At 51.4% G+C, this 22,939-nt stretch overlaps 1 protein-coding gene across 2 annotated transcripts in view; it reads right to left on the reverse strand.

The window, feature by feature from the left end:
- ERCC4 (ERCC excision repair 4, endonuclease catalytic subunit) overlaps nt 1–12,625 on the reverse strand; it is a 35,808-nt gene extending 23,183 nt beyond the window's left edge. For both annotated transcript variants that reach the window (XR_008629773.1, XM_004604329.2), the window contains exons 1-4: nt 12,234–12,625; nt 10,094–10,274; nt 2,576–2,771; nt 84–291 (exon numbers count right to left, since the gene is read on the reverse strand). Coding sequence is in view for 1 of the 2 variants with exons in the window: in XM_004604329.2 (XP_004604386.2) it covers nt 84–291; nt 2,576–2,771; nt 10,094–10,274; nt 12,234–12,440 (792 nt within the window). In the remaining variant the exon portion in view is untranslated. The remainder of the gene's footprint in view (nt 1–83; nt 292–2,575; nt 2,772–10,093; nt 10,275–12,233) is intronic.
- Nucleotides 12,626–22,939: the final 10,314 nt, after the last annotated feature.

Raw genomic sequence — 22,939 nt, forward strand, 5'->3', positions numbered from 1 at the left:
GCAGATATGAAAAATAACTGGCATCCCTCGAAAAGAGAACACAAACGGGCTGTGCTGTCAAGAAAGGAAGGGAAATGGAGCACCTTGTCAAAAGGTTTCCCGATGGCATTTTCGAGGGATAAATCTTCCACTTCAAGCGACGGGTTGTGGCACTTGAGCTCCTTGAGACACGCGTTCAGGATGTCCAACAGGGCGGTCTGGATGGCCAGCATGGCCGGCGTCATAGAAACGTGGATTTCTACCACCTCAGGCTTGTGCTGTTCTAAAAACGAGTTCACGGCCACATGGAACCTAAAGCGACAAACAGTTTTTAAGTGGTCTTATTTTTCTGAGTTTGAAGGGCTACGCATGTTGGGTCTGACTCTCTCTCTCTCTCTCTCTCTTTTTTTTCTTTTCTTTTTGGGTCACACCCGGCGATGCACAGGGGTTACTCCTGGCTCATACACTCAGGAATCACTCCTGGCGGTGCTCTGGAGTGCCCTGGGGGACCCTATAGGATGATGGGAATTGAACCCGGGTCGGCCGCATGCAAGGCAAACGCTCTACCCACTGTGCTATATCGAGCCAGCCCTTGGGTCTGATCCTCTTCCAAAGTTATTTGTGCAAATGCATTTAGGGAAGGGGGGAAGGGAGGGGAGTGACATGACAGTGCTCTCGGGAACGCTTTTCAACCTCAATAAACGAAAGGATTCAAATACGGCAGAGGTCAGGAAACGAAGGTCCAGGCCAAACCCAAGCGTCTTATTTTTGTCCCTTGCAAAGCTACACGCCCCGCTCACGGGCTGCCTGTGGCTGCCTGCGTTCGCTGTGACCCTCTCGTCTGAACGGCGAGTGTTTACTGTCCAGCCTTTTCTAGGAAGAGCATATCGAGAGGGTGCAACCGGCCAAGGAGACAGGCTGTAACCACCGCTCACAGGCAGAATGACACGTTAGCATGGGCTGTAAACTGTTTCACGACCCAAACCTCCTGTTTTTCCTCGAAATTTATACAAGTTTTTTTCAAAAAACAGTGTGCCTCGTTCCCCTGATGGGTAAAATTTTCGAAATAGGAGTGGGTGTCTTGGCTCGAAATCTGGACTCTGCCGCAACTTCAAGTTCCTGACTACACCGGGCTGGCGTCCTGGGGTGTGTGTGTGGTTGTGGGTTGTGTGTGTGTGTGTGTGTGTGTGTGTGTACGTGTGAGTTCAGGAGCTTAGTGAGGGTTGAGTGTGACCAGAAGGATCTGAATTATTCAGAGCCAAAGAGAAGTGTGTGTGTGTATGTACAGGCACCCAGAGAGAAATGTGTGTGTGTGTGTGTGTGTGTGTTGGGCATGGGTGGGGGAGGCTCATAAAATGCACAATAATGAAGGGGCTGCTGAGAGGGCTGCAGTCAGCTACCAGAAGAAAAACAATTGCCAAACCTCTCTTTTTTATAAAAACGGTCCCATGTGTGATCACCGTTTCTTCATTCAGTCCAGATCGACCGGCTTAGGACCCTAACTAGCCAGGATCAAATGCAATTAAACTGATTTATTTAATATAAATAAAAATTAAAGTGGGACGTCGGGGTCCCGGAGAGACAGGACAATGGGTAAAGAGCTTGCCTTGCATGTGGCCAGCCCAGATTATTTGTTTTTGGGGGGTGGGGCGGGGTGGGGGGCTGCCCCTGCGGGAAACTTAGCCCTCCCTGCCACAGCCTCAGTCGTCTTCAAAATCGCCCCCTCTCCTCCAGGGGACCGAGCTCGGCAGAGGGCAGCAGCGCCTTCAGTGGGGGCTTTTCGGGGTCTCCTCCACGTCGGTCTTGCCCGTTGCAGACTCAGACAATGTCCACTCCAGCTCATCTCTCGGGTCCCCGGCCCCGCCAGGAGTGACCCCAGAGCAGAGGGCCAGGAGTCAGCCCTGGCCGCTGCCTGCTGTGCCCCCACCCTATCCACCCCCCGCCCTGAAAAAAAAAAAAAAACCACAAAAAGCAGGCTGGATCTTGATGCCACAATCCACAGAGAAGTGGCAGGCATTCTAGTGAGCAACACGGCCCGGACAATGCTCCGGATCCGAATCGGGGCCAGCAACACCGGGGGGCTGGAAGGAGGAGGTGCCGCCAGCACACCTTCTCCAGATGGAACCCTGGCAACACTGAGCAGCAACTAACACGGCTCCAGGATTCGGGACTGGGACACATCCGAGCCGTGCGGCAGCTAATGCGGCCGCGCGACCTTTTCTAAAACCTGAAAACATACAATCTTTTAATGAAAACTAATTATCAAATGCCTCCTTATTAGGGTTATCTTGTTTGGGGATATAACTCCCACAACAATAGTGAATTTTGTGTTGAAATATGGAACGTAATCAAGGTGAAGAGAAAATAAAGTGAAATTCATAGTTATACAGTTGGGGTGGGGGGCGGGGAGTATACCCGGGATTTTGGTGGTGGAATATGGGCACTGGTGAAGGGATGGTGTTTGAATACGGTATAACTGAGACATAAACCTGAGAATTCTGTAACTTTCCACATGGTGATAAAATTTTTTAAAAAATAAAAATTAAAAAAAAAAAAAAAAAAAAAAAGCAGGCTGTCTCCCAGAAACACCGCTCACCTGGGCCACAGGTACAGCTTCCGGACGAAGAGGTTTCGCATCACTCTTTCCACGTGGCAGAAGCCGGTGTCAAAGGCCACGGCGTTGTCTGTGAAGGCTTTGATGAAGCCGCGTTTGTTCTTCTGGCGAAAGAGGCGCAGGATGAAGGCTTCCTGACAAGACTCGATGATCCGGTGAGCTTTGTACACCAAGATGCCTGGGGGTGGCGGGTGGTGGGGGTGTTGAGGACTCGAATCACAGTCACTCCCACCCATCCATTCACCCACTTCCCCTGGAGACTGTCAGCTCGGCTGGGGCGGGGAGGGGGGGCTCGCCACAGACCACGTGAGGCCTGCGTGGGTCATAGGAGGCACGCACTGGACACAGAGAGAGGAGAGGGCCGTGGGCAGTGATACAGGGTGGGCTCAACCAGGACAGCAGGGGGCGAAGGGGAGAGTGGAAGGAAACCTCTGGGTCAAGAGTTCCAGGCAGGAACGGGACCCGGCCCATAGTACAGGGAGGTGGGCGTCTGCCCTGGGGGCAGTCAACTCGGGTTCGATCCCCTGCACCCCACAGGGTCCATAGCACCGCCAGGAGTGATCCCCGAGCACAGAGCCAGGAGGAAGCCCCGAGCACCACCAGGTTTGGCTTCCCAACGAAACAACAACAAAAAGAGCTCCCAGGAGGGAGAGAGTACGGGGGTTAAGGTGCTCGCCCCATGCACAGATTGCAATCTGGTGCGATCCCGGGGAGGGGGCAGTGCCGGAAGTGATCCCTGAGCACAGAGCCCGGATCGCCCCTGAGCACTGCTGGGATGCACCATCCCCCAAGCAGCGGAGAGAATGAGAATGGCAGAGGGTGGGCAGAGACGGGCACAGTGGAGGGGCTGGAGGAAGAATTTCTGCCAAGGTCCCTAGTTCTCTTTCCCTGTCTGGATGGAAATAGGGCCTGGGTGACACAAGACACCCAAACTCTATGTAGCTCTAGTTGGCGAAAGGGAGTCAAAACTATTCCCTTTTTGGTGGTGGAGGGGGGCGGGGGGCACAGGAAGACACTTGAATCACAACGAGATTCAAAACAAAGAAAACGACATCTTTCCATAATTATTATCTGGACCTGATGATTATTCTCGGGCTATTCTCAGATTTAGACCTAAACCATCCATGTTCTTGCGACAGATACGCTCGCAGAACTTTGTGCTATGTTCCGAGGATCCAGAAAATGAAGCTAGTAGTGACCCCTGACCCTTTCAGACAGTCCAAAAAAACGCCCCAGTTCGATACCCAGCTCTCTCGACAATGAACTCAGCATGTTCACTCTTGACTTTTTAATGTAATTACTTGCTGCGCCTTCTGTTTTTTTTTTATGTGCAGTTATTGTTAATTAACAGTTGCATTTATTGTTAATTACAGCGCTTTCCTCCTTGTTTCTTAGGAAACTCAAATTACTTAGGCTTTCAAATCTGTTATATAAGAGTTATTATATTTAATATTTGATTACTGGAGAGAACAAGTTAAAACTCCCCATTCTATAGGATGAAATTCTTCCTGTTGGTTGGGTCAAATTCCCATATATGTTACTGGTAACAGTACTAAATCCACACACCTTTGGTTAAAAAAAAGCAAAAAAAAAACCAAAAAAATATGTATGTATATATATATATATATATATTTGTTTTGCTTTGATATATAATCACACACACAGAACACTATTCCACATTGACTGTTTTGCTGCTTAAACTGTGCATTGAGGGGTTGGAGCTGTAAGCATACTCTAGCTAAGCAAATGATTTTTCAAATAAACGTGTAACAGTTCAGAGCATTCCTTTGGAATTTGTACACCAGGATTGTTTGACAACTCCAATGCCCGTCCATGACTAATCTCTCTGCGCTACACAGCCAGAACTCTCTGAAAAAAGTGCCCCGGGATGCACTTGCTGGCCTGGCTGGAAAATACCTTGTCAAATTACAAAATATCAGAAACAGATTGACAAAGAAGAGGAGGACCCCTGCGTAGGGAACAGTGCTGGAGGAATGCAAGATGGGGCAAGGGATAAGGTGCTGTGCCGAGCATGGGGATGGCCAGGGTTTGATCCCCGGCACTCCACGGCCCCCTGTCCCGCCAGAAGGGATTCCTGAGCACGGGGCCAGGAACAGCCTGAGCACTAGCTGGTATGTCCCCCGCACACACCAAAAAAAAAAAAAAAGAAAAAAAAAAGAAAAGAAAAAAGAAAAGAAAATGCATATTCTGGAACCCAGGAGAGTTGACATTTAACCCTCACCCCCGACACACACACACACACACACACACACACACACACACACACACACACACACACACACACACACACAGAGGTGTTTATACTTTTTGGGTTTAAAATGTATTTAATTATTCTACCAAGTACATGGGGCTGGAGCCATAGCACAGTGGTTGGGCATTCGCCTTTCACGTGGCCGACCCGAGTTCGATTCCTCCGCCCCTCTTGGAGAGCCTGGCAAGCTACCCGTGCACATTGGATATGCCAAAAACGTAACAATAAGTCTCTCAATGAGAGACGTTACTGGTGCCCGCTCGAACAAATCAATGAGCAATGGGATGACAGTGACAGTGACCAAGTACATACTATTAGAAGATTTAGAAGGAGAAGTGACTCAAACACGGTCAGTCAATTAGCCACGGGGAGGTAAGGGCTCCAAGGGAGGCGCATGGGAGAACCAGGCCAAGGGGCGCCCTTTGACGTGAGGGGTGTGGGGGCGGGGCATGCAAGGGAAGTCTGGGTTTCAGGGGCCAATGCCAGCCCCAGAGCCCACTTTCTCTCTGAGGCTCGGGCATCCGCTTCCGTGCCCGGTGGGAGTACTTCTCAGCACCCAAGGGTACGGGATCAAGAGTCAGTGAGGCCACTTGAAATCAAACCCCGGGAGTGCCCTAGGACAGATGACTGGTTAAAGAAACTTTGGTACATCTACACAATGGAATACTATGCAGCTGTCAGAAGAGATGAAATCATGAAATTTGCTTATAAATGGATAGACATGGAGAGTATCATGCTAAGTGAAATGAGTCAGAAAGAGAGGGACAGACATAGAAGGACTGCACTCATTGGTGGAGTATAGAATAACATCACATGAGGGTGACACCCAAGGACAGTCGATACAAGGGCCAGGGGGATTGCCCCGTAGCTGGAAGCCTGCTTCATGAGCGGAGGGGAGAAGGCAGATGGAATAGAGAAGGGATCACTAAGAAAATGATGGCTGGAGGAACCAGTTGGGATGGGAGATGTGTGCCGAAAGTAGATAATGGACCAAACATGATGACCTCTCAGTGTCTGTGCTGCAAGCCATAATGCCCAAAAGTAGAGAGAGAGTATGGGGAGTATTGTCTGCCATGGAGGCAGGGGGAGGGTGGGAAAGGGGGGTTATACCCGGGATATTGGTGGTGGGGAATGTGCACTGGTGGAGGGATGGGTGTTGGATCATTGTGAGACTGTAACCCAAACATGAAAGCTTGTAACTATCTCACAGTGATTTAATAAAATTAAAAAAGAAAAGAAATCAAACCCCAGAGTGGGGAGCCAGGTTAGGCTGGAAGCACCAGCCAGAGTCAGCCTCACAGGGCGGCCTGAGCACCGGGAGGGGAGAACCAGCACGCCCCTCCCCCGCCCGCCCCACGCACCACTGATGTGTCTCAGAGTTACACATTTAGGACAAACAGGAAAAGCTCTTATGAGTTTCCGGGTTTCTTTTTTTTTTTTTTTTTTGGCGGGGGGGGGGGGGGTCGGCACACCCAGTGCTCCTCAGGGCTGAGTCCCAGCCCTGCACTCAGGGATCACTCCTGGCAGGGATAGGGGGACCCCGGGTTGGCTGCCGGTGAGGCGAGGCCTTAAGCCCTGTGGTGTCTCTCCAGCCCCACCTGAGTATCTGAAGACGCCTGCGTGGGGCGGGAAGGACCTGAGTGACGGCGGCATCTTAAAGCACCCCCAAAGGTGTGGCCGCCCCGACTCTGCCAGGGTCACTCTGGACCCATTTCCTGGAGCCCCGGCTGAGTGAGCCGCCCGGGAACTTCACCTCGAGGGGCTCCTCCACCCTCACAGTGTGACCGGGCCCATTTTCAGAGGGGGGGGAAACTGAGTCAGGCAGTGAGCCGGAAGCCGGCCCAGGGTCACCCTGGGGGTGTCTCTGGGAAGGGCCCCCTGTGGAGAGCTGACGGAGCCGTCTCCTCCCGCCCAGCGCCTGGACAAGGGCCATCACAGACCCAGGCCACCCCGGGCACCGCACCGCGGGCACCGGCCAGGGGAGCCCGGAGCCTGGGAAGACCGCTCACGGCGTGGGCACCGGGCACTTGCAGAGACGGTCGCAGAGGCCCCCAGCAGCTCCTGGAGGTGAGGGGTGCTGGCGGGCTTGGGCCTCTGCGCCGCTCGCAGCCCAGCAGCAGGGTCGCTGGCGGCCGGGACAGTGACACCCAGCAGAGGTGGGCGTTGCCACCCGGGACCTCCCAGGATGCAGGAAGGGCAGGTGGCTCTGACACTGCGGTGAGGCTGAGCGGTTACCCGCACTCACGGGGCCGCCCTGACCCCTAGCGGTGCTGTCAGTAACTGCATGTTTGCGCACGAACCCCACCCTATGGACTGCGGGCTGCAGCCAGGCTCCTCCGGCCCCAAAAGGTAAAAGACCGGCAGATGTAAGGGTGAATATGAGAGTCGAGAGGGACAAAGCTAGCCTAGCTGCAGTCTGCAGCAGCAGAACAATGGTCTCCGAAAAACGGCTCCTCCTGCACCTCGCTCTAAGGCCAGAGCCGCTCACTGTCTCCTCCCGGGGATGCAGACTGGAAGGACACAACAGAAGCAGGCGCAGAAACAAAGAAAGCAAACGGAAACTGAAAAAGAGGAGAGAGAGAGAGAGAGACAGAGAGAGAGAGAGACAGAGACAGAAACAGAGACAGAGAGAGAGAGAGAAGGGGGGGAGAGAGAAAGAAGAGAGGAGAGGAGAGGAGAGGAGAGGAGAGGAGAGGAGAGGAGGGGAGGGGAGGGAGGGAAGGGGAGAGGAGGGGAGAGGAAGGGAGGGGAGGGGAGAGAGGGAGAGAGGAAGGGAGGGGAGGGGAGAGAGGGAGAGTAAGAGGGAGAGGGAGGGAGAGTGAGAGAGAGAGAAGGAGGGAGAGAGAGAGGAAAGGAAAGGAGAGGAGAGGAAAGGACAGAGAGGAGAGAGGGAGAGGAAGAGGGAGAGGGAGGGAGAGTGAGAGGAGTGAGAAAGAGAGAGGGAGAAAGAGAGAGGGAGAAGGAGGGAGGGAGGGAGGGAGGGAGAGAGAGAGAGAGAGAGAGAAGAGCCAGCGCGAGCACCTGACCCCGGTTCCATCCTCGGCACCCCAAAGGGCCCCTGAGCACGGCTGAGTGTGGCCCCCAAAGCGGGGCCAAAAGCAGGGTGCCGGGGGTGGGGGAGGGGTGGCAGAGTCCCGTTAGAGCAGAAGAGCAGCTGCAACAGGTGGCCGACCGTGGGTGTTTAGACAACCACGGGAAAGGCCAAGGGTGAGAAAGGACTCTCCGAGGACCTGCGGGAAAACCTAGTATGCACAAGCCACGACTGAGATGTCCCAGCGGGACTGGGCTCCAGTGGCTGCACAGCCACAGCCACAAGCTGCCCCGGGCGCCATAAAATCTCCTCAACGGCCAAGAGGAGAGCAACAGCAGGCCTCACCCAGGAGGGAAGCCGCCCTATCATCATATTCTAAACTTCAGGATTCCTGGAGCGACCGCTCAGACTCGAGCCCCCTGATGTACGTCTTCGTTTGGGTTTAACGTACATGCTCGGAATCTCTTCGACTACGGCTCCAAAGGCTCCAAGATGAAACACAACAATCTCCACGCTGGTGGGATTGGTGTTTGAATCACTGTATCACCATCGGCCCGCTGTTCATCATTTTGCTTGAGCGCGCACCAGTAACGTCTCCATTGTGAGACCTGTCATGACTGTTTTTGGCATATCCAATACGCCACGGGGAGCTTGCCAGGCCCTGCCGTGCGGGCGGGATACTCTCGGTAGCTTGCCGGGCTCTCCAAGAGGGACGGACGAACCGAATCCGGGTCGACCACGTGCAAAGCAAACACCCTACCTTGCTGTGCTATCGTTCCAGTCCTGAACAACTTTATAAAAATAAAATAGAATTAAAAAGAAAGAAAGAAAGAAAGAAAGAAAGAATTCTCCTAAAAAATAACCAAAATAAAACAACAACAAAAACACAAGACTGGAGAAACAGGCTGATGAGAGCACAGAGCCGAGAGCAGCCTCTCGAGGCCCGGGCCACTGCTGCCGCCCAGTGACCACTGGGATCTGGGAGGCAGAACGGAGTCTCCCTCGGCTCCCCGAGAACCTTCCAGAGAGGTCTCCAGGCTCTCCAAGGCTCGGGACAGTGTGGCAGACAGAGGAGAGGGTCCGAGTCAGAATCCCATGGCGCATAACCTCTGGGCATGACACGGCTGCGGGGTCTGGCCCGGGGCCTCTCCGCAGAGGAGGGCGGCGGGGACAGAGACAGACCAGCGGGGAGTAGGATTCTGTTTTGCTTCGGTTTCTGGGGCCACAGGCGGCTCTACTCGGGGCTGACTCCTGGCTCTGTGCTCAGGGATCACTCCAGGCGGGCCTCAGGGCTTCGAGCCCAGGTCAGTCTCAATGCGAGGCTCGTGCCTTACCCACTGCTGGGGCTCTTGGGGTGACCCCAGGGCATGAGTAGAGGCCCCGAAATGGACGCTGGTGGGGGAGGGGGGGGGGTCAGAAAAGGCTTCCAGAAAAGGTTTCCAAAAGGCCGACCTGGGTTCGATTCCCAGCATCCCATAGAGTCCCCTGAGCACTGCCAGGAGTCATTCCTGAGTGCAGAGTCAGGAGTGACCCCTGAGCATCACCGGGTGTGACACCCCCCCCCCCAAAAAAAAAAAAGAAGAAAAGAAAAGCAAGCCACGGAAAGGAGCCGTCACCCTGGGCCTTGTTTGAATCTGAAACTATCAGGGAGGGGGTGGGTGGAAACTCCATAGGGGAGAAAGAGAATTTCAGGAAACAGACACAGCGCAAGCCGTGCCGAGTTCTGAGAGCCCACGCGTGCCACGGGAGGAGGGGCTGAGCACGAAAGCCAGCCGCCGAGAAGCTTACTCAGGCCCCGCAAGGGCGCCGAGTGACCAAAGTGGGTCACGTACGGCCACGTGTCTCTAAGGCCGTGGTCGGGCCACATCCCCTGGGTTTGTATCAGGACCTAAGTGCAGTGACGAGACTGCTGGGGTCAGAGCGAGGCCCGTGGCACCGGGAAGCCCAAGCTGAGTGTGAAAGCTTCTGGAAAAGCTCAAGCGCCCCCAGAGCTCAGCAGAGACCCCCCCAAAGCACATTTTGATCTGTGTGGCTCCGGGGCCACACTCGGCAGTGCTCAGGGGCCCCTCTGGGGTGCCAGGAATCAGACCCAGGCAGGCTGTGAGCAAAGCAAGTACCTTAAGCCCCTGGCCTGTGGCTCGGGCCCCCAAACACGCACATTTATAGACACAGAGGAGGAGGAGGGTGCCGTTCTCACCAGTAATCAAATCAGAAGGGATCCTGTCCGTCAGGAAGTCAACCACGAGGATCCGGCTGGTGGCGAAGATGACCCCGCCCTGCGTGTACACCTCGTAGCGACTGTTACTGGCGATTTCGTTGGTCACGCGGCGGGGCAGGTGGTTGACGCCGTCCAGCTTCAGCTGGTTGATGAAATGCTCCTAAAGCAAAGCGAACTCGATGAGCAGTCACTTTAAGCCCAGGCAATTTTATAAACTGTTTGTTGTTGTTGTTATTCTTTTAAAATGATAATTATTTCTTATGGAATCACCGTGAGATAGAGCATTACAAAGCTGTTCATGATTGGGTTTTAGTCATACAATGTCCCAACACCCGTTCCTCTACCAGTGTATATTTCCCAGCACCAGTGTCCCCAGTTCCCCGCCCACCACCCAAGCCTGCCTGTCTCTAGGGCAGGGACAGGGACCTTTCTCTCTCTCTCCCTCTCTCTCCCTCTCCCCGCTTGGAACTCAGGCAATTTTTAATAACTGGCCTTTGAATTTAAATAAGGTGCCATCTTTCTCAGATAGTGTACTTAATTAATTTTTTTTTTTTTTTAAAATTTTGGGTCACACCGGGGACGTTCAGGGCTTACTCCTGCCTCTGCAGTCAGGAATTACTCCTGGCAGGCTCGAGGGATCACAGGGGATGCCGGGGGATCAAATCTGGGTCGGCCACATGCCATGAAAGCTCATCCGAGATAGTGAACTTAATGAAGAAGGCCCACACTTAATTTCTACTTTATACTGATCAACCCGCTCTTGAGGCTACACTTCATGGTGTTGCTGCTGGCTTAGAAGTATACAGACGGGTCTCACTACCCTCACATTATCATCAGCATCTGTATGTTCATTGGCTTATTCTGGGCCAACGGCTGTGCTCAGGGCTTACTCCCGGCCCCTTGCCCAGGGTGCTTGAGGGACCTGGTATGGTGCCAGGGATTGAACCCGAGTCAGCAAGCTCTTTAACCCCTGTACACACTCTCTCTCTCTCTCTCTCTCTCTCTCTCTCTCTCTCTCTCTCTCTCTCTCTCTCTCTCTCTCCTCCTCATTAGTATGTTTTTTTTTTTTTTTTTGCTTTTTGGGTCACACCCGGTGATGCACAGGGGTTACTCCTGGCTCTGCACTCAGGAATTACCCCTGGTAGTGCTCAGGGGACCATATGGGATGCTGGGAATCGAACCCGGGTTGGCTGCGTGCAAGGCAAACGTCCTACCCGCTGTGCTATTGGTCCAGCCCCCATCAGTATGTTTTAGCAGTCACACAAAAAGTTTTAAAAGCCCAGTCTGAACACTGGAAAACCTGGAAAGCAGTTCCTGCCAAAGCCAGGTTTGCAGGGTATCTAGTACGTGAGCAGGCTGACACCCGGCTGCTTCCATGCAGTGTAGACCCTGAGTCTCCCCTTGTCCAGTGCAAAAGGGACTCCATACCCTGTGCACCCTCATTTCAATGCTATTTTACTGGGGCTGGGGGTAGTGGGACCCTTCGACAACAACTTAGGGTGTCCGCCCTAAGAGTTTAGGCACACTTCTCAGCTGACGTCCCAGCGGCGCTGACCACTCTCAATCAGGGGGGCTCCTCTCCCTAACCCGGAGCACCCCAACATCTTCAGCTTTTGCTCTTCCTCCCAGTCTTGGGGCGCCCCCTCCACCCCGACTCTTCTCAGCGGGGTTCCCCGTTCACATCATCCCATTAGCCTTCACCCCCATCACTTTTCCCTTTTAGGGGTTCCCCCCGCCCCCATCTGTGAGCCCCTATTAAGCTCAGCTTTGGGGTTCTCTCCTGTCTCCTCATCAGGACATCTCCCCACTGCTCCGGGGGTCCCCCAGCCCTTCCTTCTCCAAAGAATTCCCCTTGTCCTCTCTGAAATCCGTCTGCCCTCCCGCTGGGGTCCCCTCCCGGGCCCCTGGCCCCCCCCCCCCGCTTCTGCCCCAGGGACCCCATTCAAATCCCCCGCCGCCCCGTGGGTGGTTCCTGCGTGGTTCCTCCGAGGCTTCGCTCGGCTCCAGGAATTGCACCAGCTCAGGGACCCCCGTGCCCGCCCCCGTCCCCGCTCGGGGACCCCCGCGCCCGCCCCGCGACCCGCTCGGGGGACCCCAGTGCCCGCCCCGCTCTCCGCACCTCCTCGGCCGGCTGCGTGTTGAGCACCAGCACCAGGCACGCCGGGTGGCTGTGCAGCCGGAGGAAGTGGTAGAGGAGCCGGTCCGCGCCGAGCCCGCGGGCGCACACCACCAGCCCGTCGGCCTCGAGCAGCTCCAGCACCAGCTGCCGCTCGTACTCCAGCAGCGGCGCCATGGCCAGGCGGGAAGCCCGCCGTCCCGGCTCCATGGGAGCGCTTCCGGGGCCGCGGCCGAGCGCGGCCGAAGAGAGCCGAGCCCGAGTCGAGCTCCGCCCGAAGGAAGCCGGAGAGAACCGAGTGGGAGCTGAGCTCAGTCCGAAGGAAGCCGAAGAGAACCGAGGGAGCGATGGGCCCTGAGGGAGCGGTGCCAAAGGGAGCCGAGCCCCAGCCGAGCTTCTCCCGAAGGAAGCCGGAGAGAACCGAAGGAGCGGAGGGGGCGCTGAGGGAGCGGTGCCGAAGAGAGCCGAGCCCGTGTCGAACGGCACCCGAAGAGGGCCGAGCCCGAGTCGAACGTTATCGAAAGAAGCCGAAGCGAGGCGAGCCTATGGTAAACGTCGTCCGAAGGAAGCCGAAGCGAGGCGAGCCCATGTCAACGTTACCCGAAGGGAGCTGAGCCCGAGTCGAACGACACCCGAAAGAAGCCGAAGAGAACCGAGTCCTTGTCAAACGTCACCCGGAGGCCGAAGAGAGCCGAGCCTGAGAAGGCGAGCTTTGACCGAACGCTGCCGAAGGGGAGCCGAGTCCGAGCCGAGCAGCACCCGAAGTCGGCCGCAGGGAGCCGAGTCCGGGAACGCTTGTGTCGGCCGGAGTCGGAGAGAGCCGAGCCCGGGCCGAAGGAGACCCGGGCAGGTGAGGTCGCGCGCGGGTGGGGTCGCGCGCGTCCGCCCCTGAGCCCGCAGCGTTTCCACCTATCGGGTTCCCTTCGCTCTGTACAGTCGTCGGGCAAGGCATTTAGAGAGGAGATCGACTTCACAGTTGAAAAAAAGTACCTTGGCCAGTGAGTCTGGAATCACTAGCCCCGGTTTCCCATAGTGAGCCCCCCAATTTTTTATGTATTGATTTGGGGGGTCACATATCCCCAAACCCACCCTGAGCGTGTCCATCATCTGCAGTGCTGGGAGTTGAACCCGGCTTGCTCCCTCCCGGCGCATCACCTCTCCAGCCCGCCCAGACCCTCACAGACCCCAGTCCATCCCCCTTTGAATATGCAACATAGTAACTTCAGACCCTTTTTTTTTTCTCGAAAGATCTGCAACACTGTAAGCTGTGTCTGACCCCGTGGCAAGCTGGCGTGGCCCGCAGCAGCCGCGTCACATGTCCACTAGAGGGACACCTTGGAACACAAATTTGTTCTCCACCCAGAAAGGGTGTAAACTCAAGGAGTGGCGGGATGGAATCTCCTTTCTCCACCTTTCACTGTTAGAAGATGGAAAATATAAATAGCAAATCAGAATTCCGTTATTCCGTTGCCTAAAAGTACCTACTGTCAACACCATGAAACCCATATATATATACATATATATGCACACATATATATGTATGTATATATTTTGCTGTTTGGGTCACACCCGGCAATGTACAGGAGTTACTCCTGGCTCTGCACTCAGGAATTACTCCTGGCAGTGCTCAGAGGACCATATAAGATGCTGGGAATCAAACCCAGGTTGGCCACATGCAAGGCAAACACCCTACCCTCTGTGCTATCTCTCCAGCCCCATGAAACCCATATTTTAAGCCTTTCCCCACCTTTCTTTCTTTTCTTTTCTTTTTTTTTTTCTTTTTGGGTCACACCTGGCGATGCACAGGGGTTACTCCTGGATCATGCACTCAGGAATCACTCCTGGTGATGCTCAGGGGACCATATGGGATGCTGGGAATCGAACCCGGGTCGCTCCCATGCAAGGCAAATGCCCTACCCGCTGTGCTATCGCTCCAGCCCCCCACCTTTCTTTATCTATCAACAACTCTCATCGAACAGTTCATTGATTGAAATCCTCCCTGGTTCTTCATTTTGTCAGTAATCTTTTGTCAACCCCTGAGCACAGCCTTTTAGGTTCTTTGGACTAAATCCTCTTGCTGTGGTGGATGAAGTTTCTGTCCCAGACTCCTCACAACCCAGTTAGTTTCCTTCCACATCCCCCTCCAGTGGGATAAAGCACATTCTACAGGAAATCTTTGTCCATAAATTCAACCTTGCCCCTAAAAAGCACTTTAGAAATGGATGTTTATTGGGATGAAGAGAAAAAACATTGCAGAGGCTCTTCATGACCATCATAGTGCCATCTATGTCCTTCAGGATGCTGTGCAGATTGACATTCACACCAGCAGTTTTTTCTGTGTGTGTGTGTGTGTGTGTGTGTGTGTGTGTGTGTGTGTGTGTGTGTAACACCCAGCAATGCACAGGGCTTGCTCCTGGCTCATGCACTCAGGAATGACTCCTGGCGGTGCTTGGGGGACAATATGGGATGCTGGGAATTGAACTTGGGTTGGTCATGTGCAAGGCAAACACCCTCCCCGCTGTGCTATCGCTCCAGCCCCTCATGCCAGCAGTTTTAAGCGGTTCGTGTCTCTACCCCATCACCACTGCTGCATCCGGGGCTTTTGCTGACATTTTTTACAGATGCAATGTTGGAATTCAGATTAAATGGGAAGAAATGGCTGCAGATGCTCTCGATACAACATTTCCTAGGAGAGAGATTCTCATCTCTCAGCTCTGCGAAGGAGAACTGTGTGGTGCGGTTTGGGGGGAAGTTATGTAACCTGGGCACGGTCACCAGGCTAGTTAATGTTCTTCTGAGAGTTGGCTCAGGACACGGCACATAGGAACACAGCACATATTTAGGACGTCCACAGGGAAATGAGAAAGACAGACACTCAAGATAATTCCCGGTGTGTGCCAGACAGAATAATTGCCGGCCACCACCGTCAAGATGACCCTGTCTTATTCCCTGGATGTGTGTGAATATGTTGCCTTATGTGGCCTATGAGACTCTGCAGATGAGATCTAATTAAGGATCTCAAGGGGCCAGAGCAATAGTACAGCAGGTAGGATGCTTGCCTTGCACAAGGCCCACCTGGGTTCAATCCCTGACATCTCATATGGTCCCCCGAGTCCACCAGGAGTGGCCCAACTACAAAACCAAAGACAGATTTAATTCAAGATAGTAGAATCATCCTGGATTATCGAGTTGGGCTCAATGCAAGCACAATGCAATCAAAAGGGAAAGAGGGACACCAAAAGGACAGAGGGAGAGGAGGAGATGTGACAAGGGAAGCAAGATCCCAGTGATACGGAAGGATCACAAGCCAAGGAACACAGCTCCCAGAAGCTAGAAGAGGCAGGAAACGAATTATCTCTGAGTGCCTCCAGTAGGAGCCCAGCCCTCACTGACACATTTGTTTGGGTCTTTTTTTGTTTGTTGTTTGCTTTTGTGTGGGAACCACACCCAGTAATGCTCAGGGATTACTTCTGGCTCTGCACTCAGGGATCACTCTTGGTGGGCTTGGGGGACCCTATGAGGTGCCAAGGACCAAACCCAGGCCTGTGGCCTGTAAGGCAAATGCCCTGCCAGCTGTCCTATCTCTCCAGCTCCCCTTTGGGTCATGTGACCTCCAGGACAGAGAGATCATCAATTTGCGCCGCCAAACCACCCCATTTGTGGTAACAATGAGTGATAGCAGCCTATAGGAAACCAATACATAAGACTTCACTAATTCAACACTGAACTCGAAAGATGAAGTCCCCAGCTGATTCAGAGAAAATGCAGATGGGCAAATACACGAAGATGCTCATTGAAACATGGTGGGTCCATCACCATAGACTGACTTCACTCAATGTGACACCTTAAAAAGTTCCACCCATGTTGCAGCAGACTGTACAATGTCATCTTCTCTGATAGCTGTGTCGTACTCCATTGCGTCTCTATGCCGTGGCTTCTTTATCCACTCATCTGTCACTGGACATTGGGGCTGTTTCCATATCTTGGCGAGTGTACTAAGCTCTACGATGAATATGAGCATGCATATTTTTTTTGGAATGAATATTTTTGCGTTTGGGGTGGGCAGATGTCAAGAAGTGGAATAGCTACGTCTTAGGGATGCTGTGTTCTTACTTTTTTGGAGGAATCTCCTTAGAATTTATATAGAGTCTGACCCAGACATTCCCGCCAACAGTGAAATTTCCTTTTCCACCAAATCCCCATTCTCACTGGTGGGAGAAAAATCTCCGTGTTGGTTTGATTTGCGTTTCCCAGAAATCAGTGGCAATGAACACCTTTTCATATGTCTACTGGCTATCCATATGTCTTCTCTGGTCATGTGTTTATCTTCTCTCCCCATTGTTTCTTTAAACATAAGAGTACTGCTAATTTAGTCAGCCATTGATTAAGCTGATTGAATTGTCTTTGTGAGGCCCAAACACAGGCTCCTCAGAAGCCATGACAAACTGCAGCTAACATTAAGTCTCAGCCAGGCCTCAGGTTCTGTTTCCCCAAAGCAGGATTTGCAGTTTCTGGCAAACTCCCAATTGAGTAATTCACCTAGATAAGAAACTGGGCAGTTGGACCTGACCAGTCATGAGGGGTCGCTGCACCCTTCTTGGAAAGAACCCCAAGCCGTTACTTGCACCTGCGGTCTAATTGCTGACCGATGTTGTAATAGGGCAATGCTGAAAACAGGCCAGTATATAAACTGCTTCTTTTTTTTTCCCTTTTTTTTCTCTTTTTGCTTTTTTGGGTCACACCTGGCAATGCACAGGGGTTACTCCTGGCTCTGCACTCAGGAATTACTCCTGGCAGTGCTCAGGGGACCATATGAGATGCTGGGATTCGAACCTGGGTTGGCCGCATGCAAGGCAAATGCCCTACCCACTGTGCTATCGCTCCAGCCCCTATAAACTGCTTCTTAACCGAACCCTATAGAAACTACTTGTGATGTGGAGTCAGGGTCCTTGTCAAGACTCCACTGCATTGGATGAGACCGGACCCTAGCTCGGGCTAGCGCTGGCTCAGGCTAGTAATAAAATTCCTTTGCTTTGGCATTGTCGTGTGTGGACTGGGTCTCTCTGCCACTGGGGATCTGAAACTCGGGTACAACATCTTCTCATTTTTTTTTTTTTGTTTTTGGGTCACACACGGCGATACACAGGGGTTACTCCTGGCTCATGCACTCAGGAATTACTCCTGGCGGTACTCGGGGGCCCATATGGGATGCTGGGAATCGAACCCGGGTCGGCCGCATGCAAGGCAAACACCCTACCCGCTGTGCTATCACTCCAGCCCCCATCTTCTCATTTTTTGATGGGGTATCATGATTATTCTTTCTTTATATTAAAATGCTTATTATTTTAATTTATTTATTTACTTTTGTTTTTGGGCCACACCTGGCCATCTCAGGGGACCATATGGGATGCAGAGGATTGAACCCTGGTCTACCATGCACAAGGCAAACACCCTACCCATTGTAGTATCATTCCGGTCCTACAATAATTTTCTTAGCAACCGAAGCTTTTAGCCTCTAATTGTGGAAAACCTCTGAAGTCAGAACTCAATTCTGCAGATTGAAGTTTGAGCAGAATTTCCACATATACCAGTAATCCATTCATCTAAACAGTAGCTGTGAATATCTGAAAACTTTTAGCATTTGACCATGAGACCTCGGGTTCCTTCTGCAGGTTGCAGTGGATGCTCAAGGGTCCAGGGAAGCAGCGATAAAATCTATTGAGTTCCACGTGGGATTGCGGTGCAGGAAGGCTCAGTGGTGTGTATCACTTACATTAATTCTCTGGAAATGAAGTTACCTGCGTTCTAATGCTGTGGCATGTGTCCACCGAGAACAGAACTTGGTATTTGGTTGACTAATTGTTATTCCTCAAGGCAGAGGGAATTTAATCATTTCTCTTGCAAATAGGACTTTTGATGACTCTTAATTAAAATAATTTTTTTCCCTGTTTGACAAGCTATTCATCATTAGAGGAAAAGCAGGGGGGAAGTAAGAATGAAGCTAAACGGAAAACCAATTACCTGCCCTCCTTGGCGGTGAAAACTCACCGTCTCAGAGAATGATTATGGTTCTTATGGACCGGGCAATTAACCTCTTGTAGGGATTTATGAGGAGCCTGAGGAGGCACTTCCAGGGATGGGTGGGTTGGGTGGGGGGTGGGGGGGGCTGATGCTTAAGTCAGGCAGGCGATGTGAAGCATGTTTCTCCTTATTTTGGAAGACAATCTATTGACTCAGCCGAGTCCTCTCTATTAGGATGTATTCGGCAAAGGGGCCCAGGTCAGGACCAGGTATTGGGATCTGTGGGAATTGGGGCAAAAAAGGAAATGAGTCACCTTGTTCCAAATGTACTGGGTACTGCAAGACGTTATTAACTGCAGAGCTTGCAATCGAGGTTCTGCAACCCGGGCCCGGGGACCTTGTGGCTGAATAAGCCATATTCCTGCTCAGCCCTGGCCAAGTACCTCGGCCTGTACGGGACATGCAGTAGGAATTGCGGGCGCCGGGAGTTGGTACGACAGACCCTGATGTCATCCTGTAGGGGCTGATGCCTCTTGAAGAGGAAAATCAGGGTGATGAGTAGAGGCTGCTTCCTGGGCATTTGCTTCCTAAGGAGACTTTAATTATAGACTTTGTTTTTCTCACCCCCAGCAATATTTTGGTTTTGCTTGGGTTTTGGTTTGGGGGCCACAACCAGTGGTGCTCAGGCCTTATTCCTCACTCCATGCTCAGGGATCACTCCTGCTGTGCTCAGGGGACCACCAGGGATGCCAAGATCAAACCCAGGTCAGCATGCAAGGCAAATGGCTTATCTACCATATTTTCTCTCCAGCCAGCAGTTTGGTTGAAACTAGCTACATACTGGCGATCCCTCAGATGGCAATCACCTGTAGGATGAATCCACTAATTGTAAGGTATTCACACAATGCGATGCTACATGTCAATGAAAAGGTACAAATTATAGGGGATTCCCAGGACCTTACACTGTGTGAAAGGAGGCAGAGACAGGATCGTACATACCAGATGATCCCATTGGTAGTTGTTATTTTCTTCTTTTCCATAAGAATTTTAAAGAATTTAGGGGCTGGAGCGATAGCACAGCGGGTAGGGCATTTGCCTTGCACGCGGCCAACCCAGGTTCGATTCCCAGCATCCCATATGGTCCCCTGAGCACTGCCAGGAGTCATTCCTGAGTGCAAAGCCAGGAATAACCCCTGTGTATTGCCAGGTGTGACCCCAAAAAGCAAAATAAAAATAAAGAATTTAAAAGAAAATTTCCCTTAAAGAATTTCTTTTTTTTGGGGGTGAGGAGAAGGTTTTTGGGCCCACACCCAGGGGCACTCAGGGACTATTCCTGATTCTGTACTTAGGAGTGACCCCTGGCAGTGCCTGGGAAGACTGGGGGTTCTCAGGTGGTACCAGGGATTTGAATCAGGGTCACAGATGCCTTGGCTCCCCACAAGACAAGGACTTCACCTCCTGTCCTTTCTCTCCAGCCGCTGTACTTTATTTATAAACAAAGAAAAATAAATATAGGATTAGAAAGCAAACTCCAGAGTTGAAAATGGCCCAAGGACACTTCTGGGAGAGTGAAGAATAAATATCTTTCTAGGATGTGGGCTACACAGGCATAAGCATTCAATGCAGACTTGGGTGGGAGAGGTAGCTCAAAGGGCTGGTGGAAACTATTAGCATGTGGGGGGCCTGGGTTGGATCCCAGGGACCACAGTATCCCACAAGCACTACAGGGGGTGTGCCCCAGAACACTTCTGGGTGTGGCCCCAAAGTCCAAACCTATAGGAATAATAAAATCAATGCAGAATGGATGTCTTCTCCTAGTCCTACTCCAGGCTGGCAGGGAGAACCTTGTACAGAAAGGAGTGATGGAAGAAAACATCCAATTTGGCTCTGGTTGTTGGATAACAGGGATGGTAAGGCCACGTGACTTCACATTAGGAAAGAAATAAGGGGCGGTCAAGAGAGTACAGGGGTTAAGGTGCTTGCCTTGCTTGCAGCCTGGTTTCATCTCCAGCACCACACACGGTCCCCTGAGGGTTTCTGGGAGTGACTCCTCAGCAGAGAGCCGGGAGTAGCCCTCGGTCCTGCCGAGTGTGGTCCAACCCCCACCCAGATAAATAAAGAGGAGATAAATCATGTAACTTATTGTCGTTGCAATGGAACATGGATACAATATTAGATCTGTAAATTGTATCTAATGCAAGTAATGCATCATTGTCATCCCAAGCATACTTGAAATGATAATTTGATTATCAAAGGCTCCCGATCATACTTTGCTGCCAGAAAATCACTCTCAAGCCAGTCCTTGGTTTCTCATTAGCCAAAAACCTAATCGAGTTTTAGAAGATTTTGTTCTTTCTCCTTAGAGTGCCAGGGATCAAACGTGGGGTCTCACACATGCACGGCAAATGTTCTGTTGCCAAGCTCTGTCTCCGACCAAAACGGCTGACATTATTAAGTGAAAAATGCAAAGCACAGAACTCTGTGTCTAGTATGCCACCTTTCGTGTAAGACACGTCATGTGAACATAGACTTACACTTGAACATGCATAAAGAAAATCGAGCAGGTTCTAATCACGGAAGCTGATGAGTTTTCTGTGGCAGAAAATTGGATTGATGAGGATGTGAGGAAGATATTTGTCCATCTTTGATCTTTTTTATTTGTTTGTTTTTATTTTGGGGCCACACCTGGCAGTTCTCAGGGCTTAAGGATCACTCCTGGCAGGGCTCTGGGGACCATCTGTGACGCCAAGGATTGAGCCTAGGTCAGCTTGGTGCAAGTCAAATGCCCTACCCACTTTCCTGTTGCTCCAGCCCATCCATTTTTGATCTTTTAATTCTTTTTTGTTGTTTTGAGCCATAGACAAAAAAAATATTCAAAAGCAGGACATAAGGAAACTGAAATTCAATAAAAAAAAAACAGTTATTGGGGCTGGAGCGATAACACAGCAGGTAGGGCATTTGCCTTGCACTCGGCCAACCAGGTTCAATTCCCAGCATCTCATATGGTCCCAGGAGTAATTCCTGAGTGCAGAACTAGGAGTAAACCCTGTGCATCACTGGGTGTGACCCCCCAAAAAAGTTATTATAATTGTACTATAGTTTGGTGTTAAAGACATTGCTTCATTAAATAAGTTAATTAGATGTCAAGATTTTTCTTTTTTATGGGCTTGTGCTTTTTGATCTCTGCAATGTTTGATTTGGAGCTTCTTCTTTTTGGGGGACAGAGCTACACTCAGCAGTGCTCAGGGCTTACTCCTGGCTCTGTGCTCAGGGATCACTCTTGGTAGGGCTCAGGGGATCATACGGAGTGCTAGGGATCAAACCCTGACTGGCTGTAGGCAAGGCAAGCACCCTACCCGCTGTACTATCTCCCCAGACCCCAGAGCTTGCTTCTGATATTTTTTTAAGAAATGCCACAGGGTGAAGGAAACTTCTTGATTAGAAGATAGGTTTAGGAAATTCAATGTTGGCTCATTTCAAAAGTGGAGCTGGTTATTTAATATAGATCTAATCGCGGCCCAGTGTCACCTCCACAGAGAGACGTGAAATGGAGTACTGACATTTAGAGCAGGGATTGTGTGTAGGAGTCAGGACAAGAGCTTGGAATCAGAGAAAAGTAGAAAAAGAGACCAAGGACTGATACGGCATCAGCAGCAGGGTGTGAAATAATGTCTTCATGGGAATTACACTTAGTTAAAATTAGAATTTTATTAATTGAAGGAACTTTACAAGACGGTAGACACTTTAGGGGTACAATTTCACACCTTCTCAAAATGTTCCCGTACTATCCGCACACCCAGGTGCCAATATCCTCTCCACCACTCTCTGCCAGATACCTGACTCTCTTCCCCCATCCAGCAACTGCAGTTTTATTCCCAGAGCCCAAGGATGTGGTTTTGTTTGTTCACTTGCTTTGCTTCTTTCTCTCCCACATATGAATGAGGTTATCTGACATTGGTCTTTCTCCTCACTCATTTCACTTACCATGACCCCTTCCACTCCATTCCTGCTATCATAAACAGCAGGATTTCATCTCTTATAGCTAGACAGAATTCCATCGTAAAGATATTCTCATCTCATGTACTCTTCTGTCCCTGGCACTTAGGTTAGTTCCAGATCTTAGTTATTGTTAACAACTCTGTAATGAACATAGGTGTACTCCTCTCTCTCTCTCTCTCTCTCTCTCTCTCTCTCTCTCTCTCTGGCCACACTCAGCGATGATTAGGACTTACTCTTGGCTCTGTGCTCAGAAATTGCTCCTGAGAGTGCTCAGGGGACCAAATAGAATGCCAGGGATTGAACGTGGGCCGGCTGCTTGCAAGGCAAATGCTCTACTCCTTGCTCGTGCCAGCCCCACAAATGAGTGTTCTTTTGTGCTTCAGATCAATACCTAGAAATGAAATTGCTAGATCTATTTTTAATATTTTGAGACATCTCCACACTGTTTTTCATAGCTCCTGGGGGAATTACTCTTTAAGACAAATAAACAGGGGCATGAGTCATAGTACAGTGGGTAGGGCCCTTGCCTTGCATATAGCCAACTCCAGTTTGATCTCCAGCACTCCATATGGTCCCCTGGGCCCCACCAGGAGTGATTCCTGAGCACTGCTGGGTGTGGCTCAAATAAAAAGATAAATAAACCAGAAGGTTGGTTCCTGATCTCATCTTGAATTAAAAGAAAAAAATAT

The sequence above is a fragment of the Sorex araneus genome, chromosome 4, assembly GCF_027595985.1.
Source record: "Sorex araneus isolate mSorAra2 chromosome 4, mSorAra2.pri, whole genome shotgun sequence".
NCBI classification, from domain to species: domain Eukaryota; kingdom Metazoa; phylum Chordata; class Mammalia; order Eulipotyphla; family Soricidae; genus Sorex; species Sorex araneus.